At 42.8% G+C, this 12,541-nt stretch overlaps 1 protein-coding gene across 1 annotated transcript in view; it reads left to right on the top strand.

Annotated features, from left to right (window-relative positions):
- Nucleotides 1-3,390: 3,390 nt before the first annotated feature.
- Nucleotides 3,391-12,541, top strand: part of TNPO3 (transportin 3) — an 82,859-nt gene continuing 73,708 nt past the window's right edge. Inside the window, exon 1 of the mRNA XM_004008050.6 lies at nt 3,391-3,656. Within this exon, the coding sequence (XP_004008099.1) occupies nt 3,537-3,656 (120 nt within the window). The 5' untranslated portion in view covers nt 3,391-3,536. The remainder of the gene's footprint in view (nt 3,657-12,541) is intronic.

Below are 12,541 nucleotides of genomic sequence, written 5' to 3'. Positions count from 1 at the left end.
AGAAGTAGAGACAATGGTATAGTGACCACAATTACTTACTCCCTGTGTTTAATAGTTGTTAACACATTTGATTAATCTATTTTGTGGGGGAGGACTTATGCTAAATTACAGTCTTTGTGACATCTTATTTGTCCTGTTTCTACCCCAGTGGGGTGAAGGGCAAGTCAATTCTGACACCATCTGTAGTATCAGACTCCACAGGCTGAAAGGCTCAATCCACCTCACTACCCTCAGTTTGGATTTCAGCCTTACTTCAGGAGTCCCCAGGCCACCTGCACTACTGAGCAACTGGTTACAAATTCCAGGGTTCCCACTACCCCCACAGGTTTGAAACTCTTCTAGAAAAAATCACAGAACTCAGTTAAGTGCTACACTTATAACTGAAGTTTTACTTAAAAGGCGATACATAGGGCACGTTGTGGGAAGAAGACACATATGTCCTGTCTTGGTGGAGTCAGGATATGTTACCCTTCTGGCATACAAACGTGTTCCTCAACCAGAAATCTCTACTGAACTTTGATGTCCACTGTTTTGATCAGGGTTTCATTACCATTATATTGATATCAGTGTTCCTGATTGCACTTAATCTAGCCTAATCTTAATCTTACAACCCTCTAATCACCTGATTAGTCTTTCAAGTAACCAAACCTTATCTTGTCATTTCATTATTGAACTGTTCTTTATATATTCTGGATAATGACTAATCCCTTGAAGAAATCTCTGGTCTTTCCCATTCTTTTGTTTCCTCTATTTCTTTGCATTGTTCACTTAAGAAGCCTTTCTTATCTCTCTTTGCTATTCTCTGGAACTCTGCCTTCAATTGGGTATCTCCTTCCCTTTCTCCTTTGCCTTTCCCTTCATTTCTTTTCTCAGCTATCTGTAAGGCCTCCCAGACAACTATTTGCCTTCTTGCATTTCTTTTTCTTGGGGATGGTTTTGATCACTGCCTCCAGTACAATGTTACGAACCTTTGTCCAAGTTCTTCAGGCACTCTGTCAGATCTAATACCTTGAATCTATTTATCACTTCCACTGTATAACAGTAAGGAATTTGATTTAGGTCCTGCATGAATGGTTTAGTGGTTTTCCCTACCTTCTTCAATTTAAGTACAAATGCAGTAAGGAGCTCATGATCTGAACCACAGTCAGCTCCTGGTCTTGTTTTTGCTAACTGTAGAAAGTTTCTCTATCTTTGGCTGCAAAGAATATAATACATCTGATTTTGGTATTGATCATTTGCTGATGTCCATGTGTAGGGTCATCTCTTGTGTTGTTGGAAGAGGGTGTTTGCTATGACCAGTGTGTTCTCTTGGTAAAACTGTTAGCTTTTGCTCTGCTTCATTTTGTACTCCAAAGCCAAAATTGCCTATTACTCCAGGTATCTCTAATTTTTTTTTTACTTTACAATACTGTATTGGTTTTGCCATACATCAACATGAATCTGCCACGGGTATACATAAGTTCCCACTCCCAAACCCCCCTCCCACCTCCCTCCCCATACCATCCCTCTGGGTTATCCCAGTGCACCAGCCCCAAGTATCCTGTATCCTGCATCGAACCTAGACTGGCGATTCATTTCTTATATGATATTATAAATGTTTCAATGCCATTCTCCCAAATCATCCCGCCCTCTCCATCTCCCACAGAGTCAAAAAGTCTGTTCTGTACATCTTCCTCTTTTTGCATTCCAATCCCCTATGATGAAAACGACATCTTTTTTTGTTTGTTTGTTCTAGAAGATCTTATAGGTCTTCACAGAACCATTGGATTTCAGTTGATGAAAGCGAAAGAGGAGAGTGAAAAAGTTGGCTTAAAGCTCAACATTCAGAAAACAATAATTATGGCATCTGGTCCCACACTTCATGGCAAATAGATGGGGAAACAGTGGAAACAGTGTCAGACTTTATTTTTTTGGGCTCCAAAATCACTGCAGATGGTGATTGCACCCATGAAATTAAGACACTTACTCCTTGGAAGGAAAGTTATGACCAACCTAGTAGCATATTGAAAAGCAGAGACATTACTTTGCCAACAAAGGTCCGTCTAGTCAAGGCTATGGTTTTCCCAGTGGTCACATACGGGTGTGAGAGTTGGACTGTGAAGAAAGCTGAGCGCCAAAGAATTGATGCTTTTGAACTGTGGTTTTGGAGAAGACTCTTGAGAGTCCCTTGGAGTGCAAGGAGATCCAACCAGCCCATTTTAAAGGAGATCAGTCTTGGGTGTTCATTGGAAGGAATGATGCTAAAGCTGAAACTCCAATACTTTGGCCACCTCATATGAAGAGTTGACTCATTTGAAAAGACCCTGATGCTGGGAGGGATTGGGGGCAGGAGAAGGTGATGACAGAGGATGAAATGGCTGGATGGCGTCACTGACTCGATGGACGTGAGTCTGAACTCCAGGAGTTGGTGATATACAGGGAGGCCTGGCGTGCTGCCTTCGATGGGGTCACAAAATTGGACACGACTGAGTGACTGAACTGAACTGAACAGCTATTTATTATTGCAAAGGAGACATAGCAATGTTTGGAATTTTCTCCCTAGTATGGATTCCAAGATTTCTATATTCTTTTGTGTATTGAGAGTTGTAGAACTGATGTTTGATTCAGAATGAAAGGCATACACAAAAACACAATTCAGTGTGTTTGTGCAAATACTCTGGACTCAGTGTACTGAGCAATAGAATCACACCCTTTTGGGTGTAAGAATTTCGTGGATAGAGGTTTCTAGGTATTTTCTATGTTTTTCCAATATGGCACATTTCCCAGGTTTGTATGCTAGTTATTTGACTGTATGTCTGTCTCCTCCATTACAGTCAGTATACAAATTCTGTCTTAAGTCATCCATGGCTTTCCAGTACAGTCAGTGTCAGGCCACAGTTGAATTGACGCGACTTGTCCACGGGGGTCCTAAAGGATTCTCTGGGAAGGGCTGAAAAAGTCGGAAGGGGGTTAGAAAGACCTCGGATCCATTGCCAAGGAGGGGAAAGCTGCGCAGGTGTTCGCGCCACGAGGATCGCAGAGCTCCAGTCCCAAGCAAGAAATGTGGAGATCCACTTCTTACCGGCTCCTATCCCTGTAGGGTCACTTCCGGGAGGGGGCGGGGAGAAAAGAGGAGGCGTGCCGGCACGGAGGCCGTTTACAACGCACCAGACGGAAGTGTGCCAAAGATTTTGGTGCTGCCGCTTCCGGTCCGGGTAAAGCTGTTGAGGTACGCTTCGTGGTCTCTGTCTTGCCGGGACAGCCTTCGGAGGGCAAGTCAGCAGGTCAGGAAGCTAGCACCGGCGTCTGGATTCAGAAGTGTGGAGTCTTGTGGGAAGATCGGAAAAACGACCAGGAACTTGAATACGATCTAACCTGTGTTTCCGAGGGGGTAACTTCCACGAGGAACCCATCTGCCCTGGTAACGGCCGAAGAGGAGATGGCGCCAGTCAGGGAGCGGCCGTGGCCGACACAGTGAGGAAGCGCGAGGGCGGAGCAATCGGAGGAGCCTCGGGAGAAGAGCCAGAGCCGTCGCTGCCGCCACCACCGCTACCACCATGGAAGGAGCAAAGCCGACACTGCAGCTCGTGTACCAGGCAGTGCAGGCGCTGTACCACGACCCAGATCCCAGCGGAAAGGAGCGCGCCTCGTGTTGGCTTGGGGAGCTGCAGCGTTCGGTGAGGGGCCGGGAGAGGCCGTTCTGCGCCGCGGGGCAAGGGCGAGATAGGACCTAGGCTCGAGCTGGAGTCCAGCGGTTGGCCTTGTGAGGTCTTCCTTGGAGAGGAGCTGCTCCCGCGGGGTGGGGCTGCGAACCTACATCGCCGCCGCTTTTCGGAAACTAGTTGCACTGGTCGGTCGCGAAGTGGCCCTTTCCCCTCCCCGTAGAATGTGATTTGTAAGTCCTATACTTCTTGCTTGTGGCTTCGATCTGTTCCTCTTAAGTTTTACCTTGCTGCTACTTGCTTCTTAGGCCTTGCTTTTCCGTTTTGTCTTTCTTCAACCAAATCCAATCCCGGTCTTTCTCCATCTTCTAAGGATGCTTTATCCGTCTCTCTTCGATGTCTAGGTGTTACGTCCGGTAACTCCTTTCCAGTCGTAGCTTACATCTTAACTGTTCTTTGCTGTTTTTCACTCTAGTTTGAGTATTGTATTCTCGTAGCTTCTCAGGTTTCTCGATCCTTATTCACGTGAGTTTTTCTTGTGTTTTGGAGTGCAACATAAAATCAGTTCTGGTTTCAGAAAATCTTTTCAGTTATCTTATCTATCTCCTGAGTTTTACCTTTATAAGCTATAGATATCAAAGCTGCCTTGATTGTTACAGATAACTGTGTCAGCATCCAATGAGGGGATTGATTTATTGCAACCAGTATATACATTGTATTTTGCGCATTTGAATCTCGTGCATTATGCTTCCTCCCCTAATTTTCCCCCTTACCCTTGCTTTGCTTTAGTTCTGCGTGGGTATGTATTCTTGGTGATCTTGTTGACTTTACCTTTCTTATTTTTGCATTTCATAGACCTAAACATATTTTTAAATTTGCCCCCTCCCTTCCCATTTCTTTTTTAAAACTCAAAACTAGTACTTAAAGATGCTCTGCCCTTTTGAGGGCTCCTAGGCTGTAAGTGCATAATAAGCATTTTAAAATTTGCTACCTTGACTTTGAATACTACACTTAAAAAAACAAAAATCGGAAACTCAAGTCCTGGATGACCACATAAGAGGAAAAAGGAATAAGACTCACTGTAGGCTACATAAGAAAATCATTCTTATATGGTGTTAGTTGTTGTTTAGTTGCTAAGTTGAATCTGACTCTTTCGACCTCAAGGACTGTAGCCTGCGAGGCTCCTCTGTCCATGGGAATTCCCAGGCAAGAAGAATACTGGAGTGAGTTTCTATTTTCTTCTCCGGAGAATCTTCCAGACTCAGGGATTGGGCCTGCTTCTCCTGTGTTGGCAGGCAGATTCTTTACCACTGAAGAAGCCACCGGGGGTCTTAGTGTTTAGTTAGTTTTTGTGATGTGGGAAATATCAATAACCTCAGATATGCAGATGACACCACCCTTACGGCAGAAAGTGAAGAAGAACTAAAGAGCCTGTTGATGAAAGTGAAAGAGGAGAGTGAAAAAGTGAAAAAACTTAAGATCATGGCATCCAGTCCCATCAGTTCATGGCAAATAGATGGGGAAACAGTGGCTGACTTTATTTATTGGGGCTCCAAAATCACTGCAGATGGTGATTGCAGCCATGAAATTAAAAGACGATTACCCCTTGGAAGGAAAGTTATGACCAACCTAGATATTATATTAAAAAGCAGAGACATTACTTTGTCAACAAAGGTTCGTCTAGTCAAGGCTCTGGTTTTTCCAGTGGTCATGGATGGATGTGAGAGTTGGATTATAAAGAAAGCTGAGCACCAAAGAATTGATGCTTTTGAATTGTGGTGTTGGAGAAGACTCTTGAGAGTCCCTTGGACTGCCAGGAGATCCAACCAGTCCATCCTAAAGGAGATCAGTCCTGGGTGTTCATTGGAAGGACTGATGTTGAAGCTGAAACTCCAATACTTTGGCCACCTGATGCAAAGAGCTGACTCATTTGAAACGACCCTGATGCTGGGAAAGATTGAGGGCAGGAGGAGAAGGGGACGACAGAGGATGAGGTTGTTGGATAGCATCACCGACTCAATTGACATGAGTTTGGGTAAACTCTAGGAGTTGATGATGGACAGGGAGGCCTGGCGTGCTGCGATTCATGGGGTCCCAAAGAGTCAGACATGACTGAGCAACTGAACTGTGCTGGGAAGCCACATGTCCCTGATCTTTCAAAGTTTTCGAAGTAAAAGTAGGAGAAATGCTTCACCACACCAAAAGCCAGCTCTTTTTTTTTTTTTTTTTACCAAACTTGCTTATTGTATTAAATCAGTATTTGAGTGCTTACCATGTACCAGCTATTAGGTGTTGGTATATGGAAATGAACCAGACAAAAAAATCTTTGCTGCCACAGAATATTTGTAATGTTTAAGTTAATACCTGCAAAGAGCTTGACAAAGTTCTTGAAACCTATAACTCGAAATATGTTAGTAATTACTACTTAAATATTAGCTATTTACTTTCCACTAGTTCAACATTCAGAAAACTAAGATCATGGCATCTGTTCCCATAGCATCACTTCATGGGAAATAGATGGGGAAACAGTGGAAACAGTGACAGACTTTTATTTTTTTGGCTCCAAAATCACTGCAGATGGTGACTGCAGCCAAGAAATTAAAAGACGCTTACTCTTTGGAAGGAAAGTTATGACCAACCTAGACAGCATATTAAAAAGCGGAGACCTTACTTTGCCAACACAGGCCATCTAGTCAAGGCTATTGTTTTTCCACTGGTCATGTATGGATGTGAGAGTTGGACTATAAAGAAAGCTGAGCGCAGAAGAATTGATGCTTTTGAACTGTGGTGCTGGAGAAGACTCTTGAGAGTCCCTTGGACTGCAAGGAGATCCAGCCAGTCCATACTAAAGATCAGTCCTGGGTGTTCATTGGTAGGACTGATTTTGAAGCTGAAACTCCAATACTTTGGCCACCTGATGCGAAGAGCTGACTCATTTGAAAAGATCCTGGTGTTGGGAAAGATTGAGGGCAGGGGAAGGGGATGACAGGGGAAGAAATGGTTAGATGGCATCACCGACTCAATGGACATGAGTTTGGGTAGACTCTGGGAGTTGGTGATGGACAGGGAGGCCTGGTGTGCTGCAGTCGACTGAACTGAACTGAGTCTCTATTACAGCCCTGCGTCTTCACCGTCATCATTATCACTGTTTACAGTCAGTCAGGTCCCAACAGAAACAGATGCACACGTGAAATAGGCTAATTTGAGAAGGGTTTGTTTTATAAAGGTACTATTTATAAAGATGCAGATATAATGTGCAATTAAAGATAATATAGAAACCTGTAGCCAAACTGTTAATAGCCCTAAGCCATAAGAAATAAGATAGGGAGTGGTTACTTCTTGCGCTCTCAAGAGGAGTATGGACTTGACTGCCTTGAGAGGAATGGTAGTTTTCATTTGAAGGGCCCTAGCCATCATGAGGTGATTTTGCAGGGAGGAAGTTGGAGGAATAAATATCTACACCTTATTCTCCTAACTTCCTCTTGGGATTCCCCATTGGGCAAACCCAACCCTTAATTAAGGGTCTCAGGAACCTGTTGATCTGTTCCATAGAGGTCAAGCATACCGGGTCAGAAAACATGGTAGTAAAGAGTGGAAAAGTGGGCCTGGAAAATAGCACAGTCACACATCGTCGTTTTTAGTCATCTTCAGCGTCTGGACTGATAATTCAGCTAACACGTTGGCTTCTTAATTCCCTTACTTCTTTTTCTCTGTTACCTGGTCACATAGTCACATCTTGGATCTTGTCATTGCTAAAAAAATCACCAACCCCCCAAATCACTGACTCACACATTGAGCTCTGATCACATAACCCACTGAAATTCTATTTTGCTAACTCAAGAATCTTAAATAATTTGATGTAATACCTTTTGGTTTTTTGAAGTCTTACATAATTTTAATTTTTACAAAAATTAAGGTTATTAACTATTAGCTTAATAACAAGTTATTATTGTTAAAATAAGTTTTAAACCAGACTTCAAAAACTTTCTAAAAGTTATAAAATGGAAATAGTTTTACAAGATTTAGGATAAAAAGAGAGCAGTCTTATATAGACTTTCTCTTATGAAAGATGAAGATTTAAGCTTCTTTCACTTCTTCATACCCCATTACTCTAACATAGGTATACCACATTTTTGGTCATATCATTACCCATTATAAATCATGAAACATATATACCATGATAATTTCTTTTTTGTGCAATTTTGGTGAAATTTTTTTTTCCTTTTTTTAATGTTTGCTTTATTTTCTGTGTATCTACAGTAATCCATCCCAAACTCTGTTAGTAGGTGTAAATATCCTCTTAGTATGTTCACACTGGTAATCTGTTCCCATTTTTGTTGAAAGAAAACCTTTCCTGAGAGCCCTCTATATTCCTGCTCCAATCTGATCTGGTTGCTCTCCAGGTCTGTTGCATAAATATTGTCCTGGGATCTCACCATCTTAAGGGAATTCCTTTCTCTTGTACTGGATGCACTGAATCCTGGATCCCATGATCTTTTTTTGGATTACTCCCTCATTTGACAGATAATTGAAAAGGGAACCTTCGTCTCTTCTTTCTCATTGACTTCGTTAATCTTTTTTCCTGGATCGCTTTTTTCACTCAGAGTTCTCTAGTCTTCTCCTGGGGTGGGGGTCGGGGAGTTATAAACTAGGCTGCTGGTGGCATGTGGGAGAATCAGCTGGAGGATGGATCTCACCATTAAGTGAAGTGAAGTGAAATGAAGTCGCTCAGTCGTGTCCGACTCTTTGCGACCCGGTGAACTGGGGCCCACCAGGCTCCTCCGTCTTTGGGATTCTCCAGGCAAGAATACTGGAGTGGGTTGCCATTTCCTTCTCCAGGGGAACTTCCCGACCCAGGGATATGGACTTTATTTAATCTGTTTTCAGTATGATACTCCCATCCATAGGTGAGCCTGTTGTTCAAAAGTCCAGAGTTCTACTGTAGTCTCCCCAAAGTAAACCTTGAGTGTTATGTGATGGTGAGAGGATAGTTACAGTATCCTGGTCCCTCAAGAGTCAGTGAGAAAATCTAGGAAACTAAACTGCTGACAAAGCTTTCTGAACCCATTCCTTTGTTTTCTGTTCCATTTGTCCTGTTTTCTGTTTCTGTCTTCAGATGCACCTCAATACTTACAATTCTTGAGCTTTTCTGGGATTTTGCAAATGAGTGCGTTTGCCCCCTTTATTGTTGTTCAGTCACTCAGTCATGTCCAACTCTCTGTGACCCCTTGGACTGCAGCATGCCAGGCCTCCCTGTCCTTCACTTTCTCCTGAAGTTTGCTCAAACTCATGTCCATTGAGTCAGTGATGCCATCCAACCATCTCATCCTCTGTCGTTCTCCCCCTTCCCTCAATCTTTCCCAGCATCAGGGTCTTTTCCGATGAGTCTGCTCTTAACATCAGGTGGCCACAGTATTGGAGCTTCAGCGTCAATCCTTCCAATGAATATTTAGGGTTGATTTCCTACAGTGTACCCCCATGGCTTCCGCCATGCTTATACCTTCTTCCCTCCCTGCCTGCAGGCAAATTTCAGCTTTCTCAGACCTGCTTAGAGGGTTAACACTCACCCATTAGCTTTCTGGGGCTTTCCTGGTGATGCAGTGTTAAAGAATCCACCTGCCATTTCAGGAGATGCAGGAGACGAAGGTTCAATCCCTGGGTCAGGAAGATTCCCCTGGAGTAGGACATGGCAACACACTCCAGTATTCTTGCCTGGAAAGTTCCATGGACAGAGGAGTCTGGTGGGCTACAGTCCACCGGGTCCCAAAGATAACTGAGCGTGTGTGAGTGTGTGTGTGCGCTTTCTAGTTTTCATAGTTTTGTTAATATTGCGTATGTTCGCATTCTCTGTCCTTGTGGGTTCCCTCACCTTTGAGGGTGGAAAAACTTTTTACTCTAACTTTGGAAGGAACCCTCAGGCAATCTGATGTTTCAGTCAGTTTGATTGAGTAAAGAAGTCTTACTTAGTTCTTGAATTTTATCAAAACCTTATTCCATTGACTGGCCCTTTTCTTTGTTATGTCTTGTATTTCTCAAGCACTGTCATTTTCCCCTTTCTCCAATATACCACCATCCCTTCACGTCTGATTTGAAGAACTTGAGCATGTGTATCCAGTTGCTTCTGTCAGATCTCAGTGCTCTGCATCTTATTTTCTGAATTCTCAGGAACCTTGATCTTTTGATTATCCCGTGTCTTACTTGTATCCTCGAACTTCCTCTTTCCTGGGTCTTCTCGCATCAGCACTCACACAGCTGTAGTATCTCAGAGAAAGCAGATGGGTTTTTTGAGGGGAAGGAGGGGGTAAATGCTACCTTTGTCTGATTTTATGATTGATTTTTTTCTTACCTTTGTGCTTACCTATTACTTTTCCCAGTCCTATCTTCAAATGAAGAAATTAACCCATCTTTTCAAAGCCTAGCTTAAATTCTGTCTAAAGTGTTAACTGATTCTCTTCTGCTGAAATTCATTTCTGCCCCTGCCCCAACACCTAAAGCACTTTAATCGCATTTACCATGTTTTTACATTTTTGAAAACTTGTTTTGTCTGCCCTAATAGACTGTATATAATATAGGTATAGATTATATATATATTATAATCTGTATATATATTATGTATTCAGTTTATATAATCTGATACTCATAGTTGAGGGAATAAACCATGATTATTAAATGATCAAGATGCCTGACACACACAGGTTCTTAAAAATGTTCTTGAATGCATAGCTGCTTGTAGCATCTCCAAAGGGGCAGTTGGATGACTCAGATTTGTCTTTATCTATGAATTTTGTTTATTTTTGCTGTGTTTCTCTAACATATCCATGGGTGACTGAAAATAAACAATATTACTCAGCCTCCTGTGATGTTCTGTTTTCAGTCTTTCAAATCCTCTAAAAGAACAGTCCTTATGAGATAAGTTTTTATTCAGTTCAGTCGCTCAGTCGTGTCCGACTCTTTGTGACCCTATGAATTGCAGCACGCCAGGCCTCCCTGTCCATCACCAACTCCCAGAGTTCACTCAGACTCACGTCCATCGTGTCAGTGATGCCATCCAGCCATCTCATCCTCTGTCGTCCCCTTCTCCTCCTGCCCCCAATCCCTCCCAGTCTTTTCCAATGAGTCAACTGTTCACATGAAGTGGCCAAAGTACTGGAGTTTCAGTTTTAGCATCATTCCTTCCAAAGAACACCCAGGACTGATCTCCTTTACAATGGACTAGTTGGATCTCCTTGCAGTCCAAGGGACTCTCAAGAGTCTTCTCCAACACCACAGTTCAAAAGCATCAATTCTTTGGCACTCAGCTTTCTTCACAGTCCAACTCCCATCCATACATGACCACTGGAAAAACCATAGCCTTGACTAGATGGACCTTTGTTGGCAAAGTAACATCTCTGCTTTTGAATATACTATCTAGGTTGGTCATAACTTTCCTTCCAAGGAGTAAGCGTCTTTTAATTTCATGGCTGCAGTCACCATCTGCAGTGATTTTGGAGCCCCAAAAAATAAAGTCTGACACTGTTTCCACTGTTTCTCCATCTACTTCCCATGAAGTGATGGGACCAGATGCCATGATCTTTGTTTTCTGAATGTTGAGCTTTAAGCCAACTTTTTCGCTCTCCTCTTCCACTTTCATCAAGAGGCTTTTTAGTTCCTCTTCACTTTCTGCCATAAGGGTGGTGTCATCTGCGTATCTGAGGTTATTGATATTTCTCCCCCCAATCTTGATTCCAGCTTGTGCTTCTTCCAGCCCAGTGTTTCTCATGATGTACTCTGCATAGAAGTTAAATAAGCAGGGTGACAATATACAGCCTTGACGTCCTCCTTTCCCTATTTGGAACCAGTCTGTTGTTCCATGTCCAGTCCTAACTGTTGCTTCCTGACCTGCATACAGATTTCTCAAGAGGCGGGTCAGGTGGTCTGGTATTCCCATCTCTTTCAGAATTGTCCACAGTTTATTGTGATCCACACAGTCAAAGGCTTTGGCATAGTCAATAAAGCAGAAATAGATGTTTTTCTGGAACTCTCTTGCTTTTTCCATGATCCAGTGGATGTTGGCAAGTTGATCTCTGGTTCCTCTGCCTTTTCTAAAACCAGCTTGAACATCTGGAAGTTCACAATTCACATGTTGCTGAAGCCTGGCTTGGAGAATTTTGAGCATTACTTTATTAGCATGTGAGATGATTGCAATTGTGTGGTAGTTTGAGCATTCTTTGGCATTGCCTTTCTTTGGGATTGGAATGAAAACTGACCTTTTCCAGTCCCGTGGCCACTGCTGAGTTTTCCAAATTTGTTGGCATATTGAGTGCAGCACTTTCACAGAATCATCTTTCAGGATTTGAAATAGCTCCACTGGAATTCCATCACCTCCACTAGCTTTGTTCATAGTGATGCTTTCTAAGGCCCACTTGACTTCACATTCCTATAGCCAGGATGTCTGGCTCTAAGTGAGTGATCACACCACTGTGATTATCTTGGTCGTGAAGATGTTTGTACAGTTCTGTGTATTCTTGTCTCCTCATCTTAATATCTTCTGCTTCTGTTAGGTCCATACCATTTCTGTCCTTTATCGAGCCCATCTTTGCAAGAAATGTTCCCTTGGTATCTCTAATTTTCTTGGAGAGATCTCTAGTCTTTCCCATTCTGTTCTTTTCCTCTATTTCTTTGCATTGATTGCTGAGGAAGACCTTCGTGTATCTCCTTGCTGTTCTTTGGAACTCTGCATTCAGATGCTTATATCTTTCCTTTTCTCCTTTGCTTTTCACCTCTCTTCTTTTCACAGCTATTTGTAAGGCCTCCCCAGACACCATTTTGCTTTTTTGCATTTCTTTTCCATGGGGATGGTCTTGATCCCTGTCTCCTGTACAATGTCACGAACCTCCATCCATAGTTCATCAGGCACTCTA

This window comes from Ovis aries, chromosome 4 (assembly GCF_016772045.2).
Source record: "Ovis aries strain OAR_USU_Benz2616 breed Rambouillet chromosome 4, ARS-UI_Ramb_v3.0, whole genome shotgun sequence".
In the NCBI taxonomy this organism is placed as follows: domain Eukaryota; kingdom Metazoa; phylum Chordata; class Mammalia; order Artiodactyla; family Bovidae; genus Ovis; species Ovis aries.
This window is presented reverse-complemented; position numbering and strand designations above follow the sequence as displayed.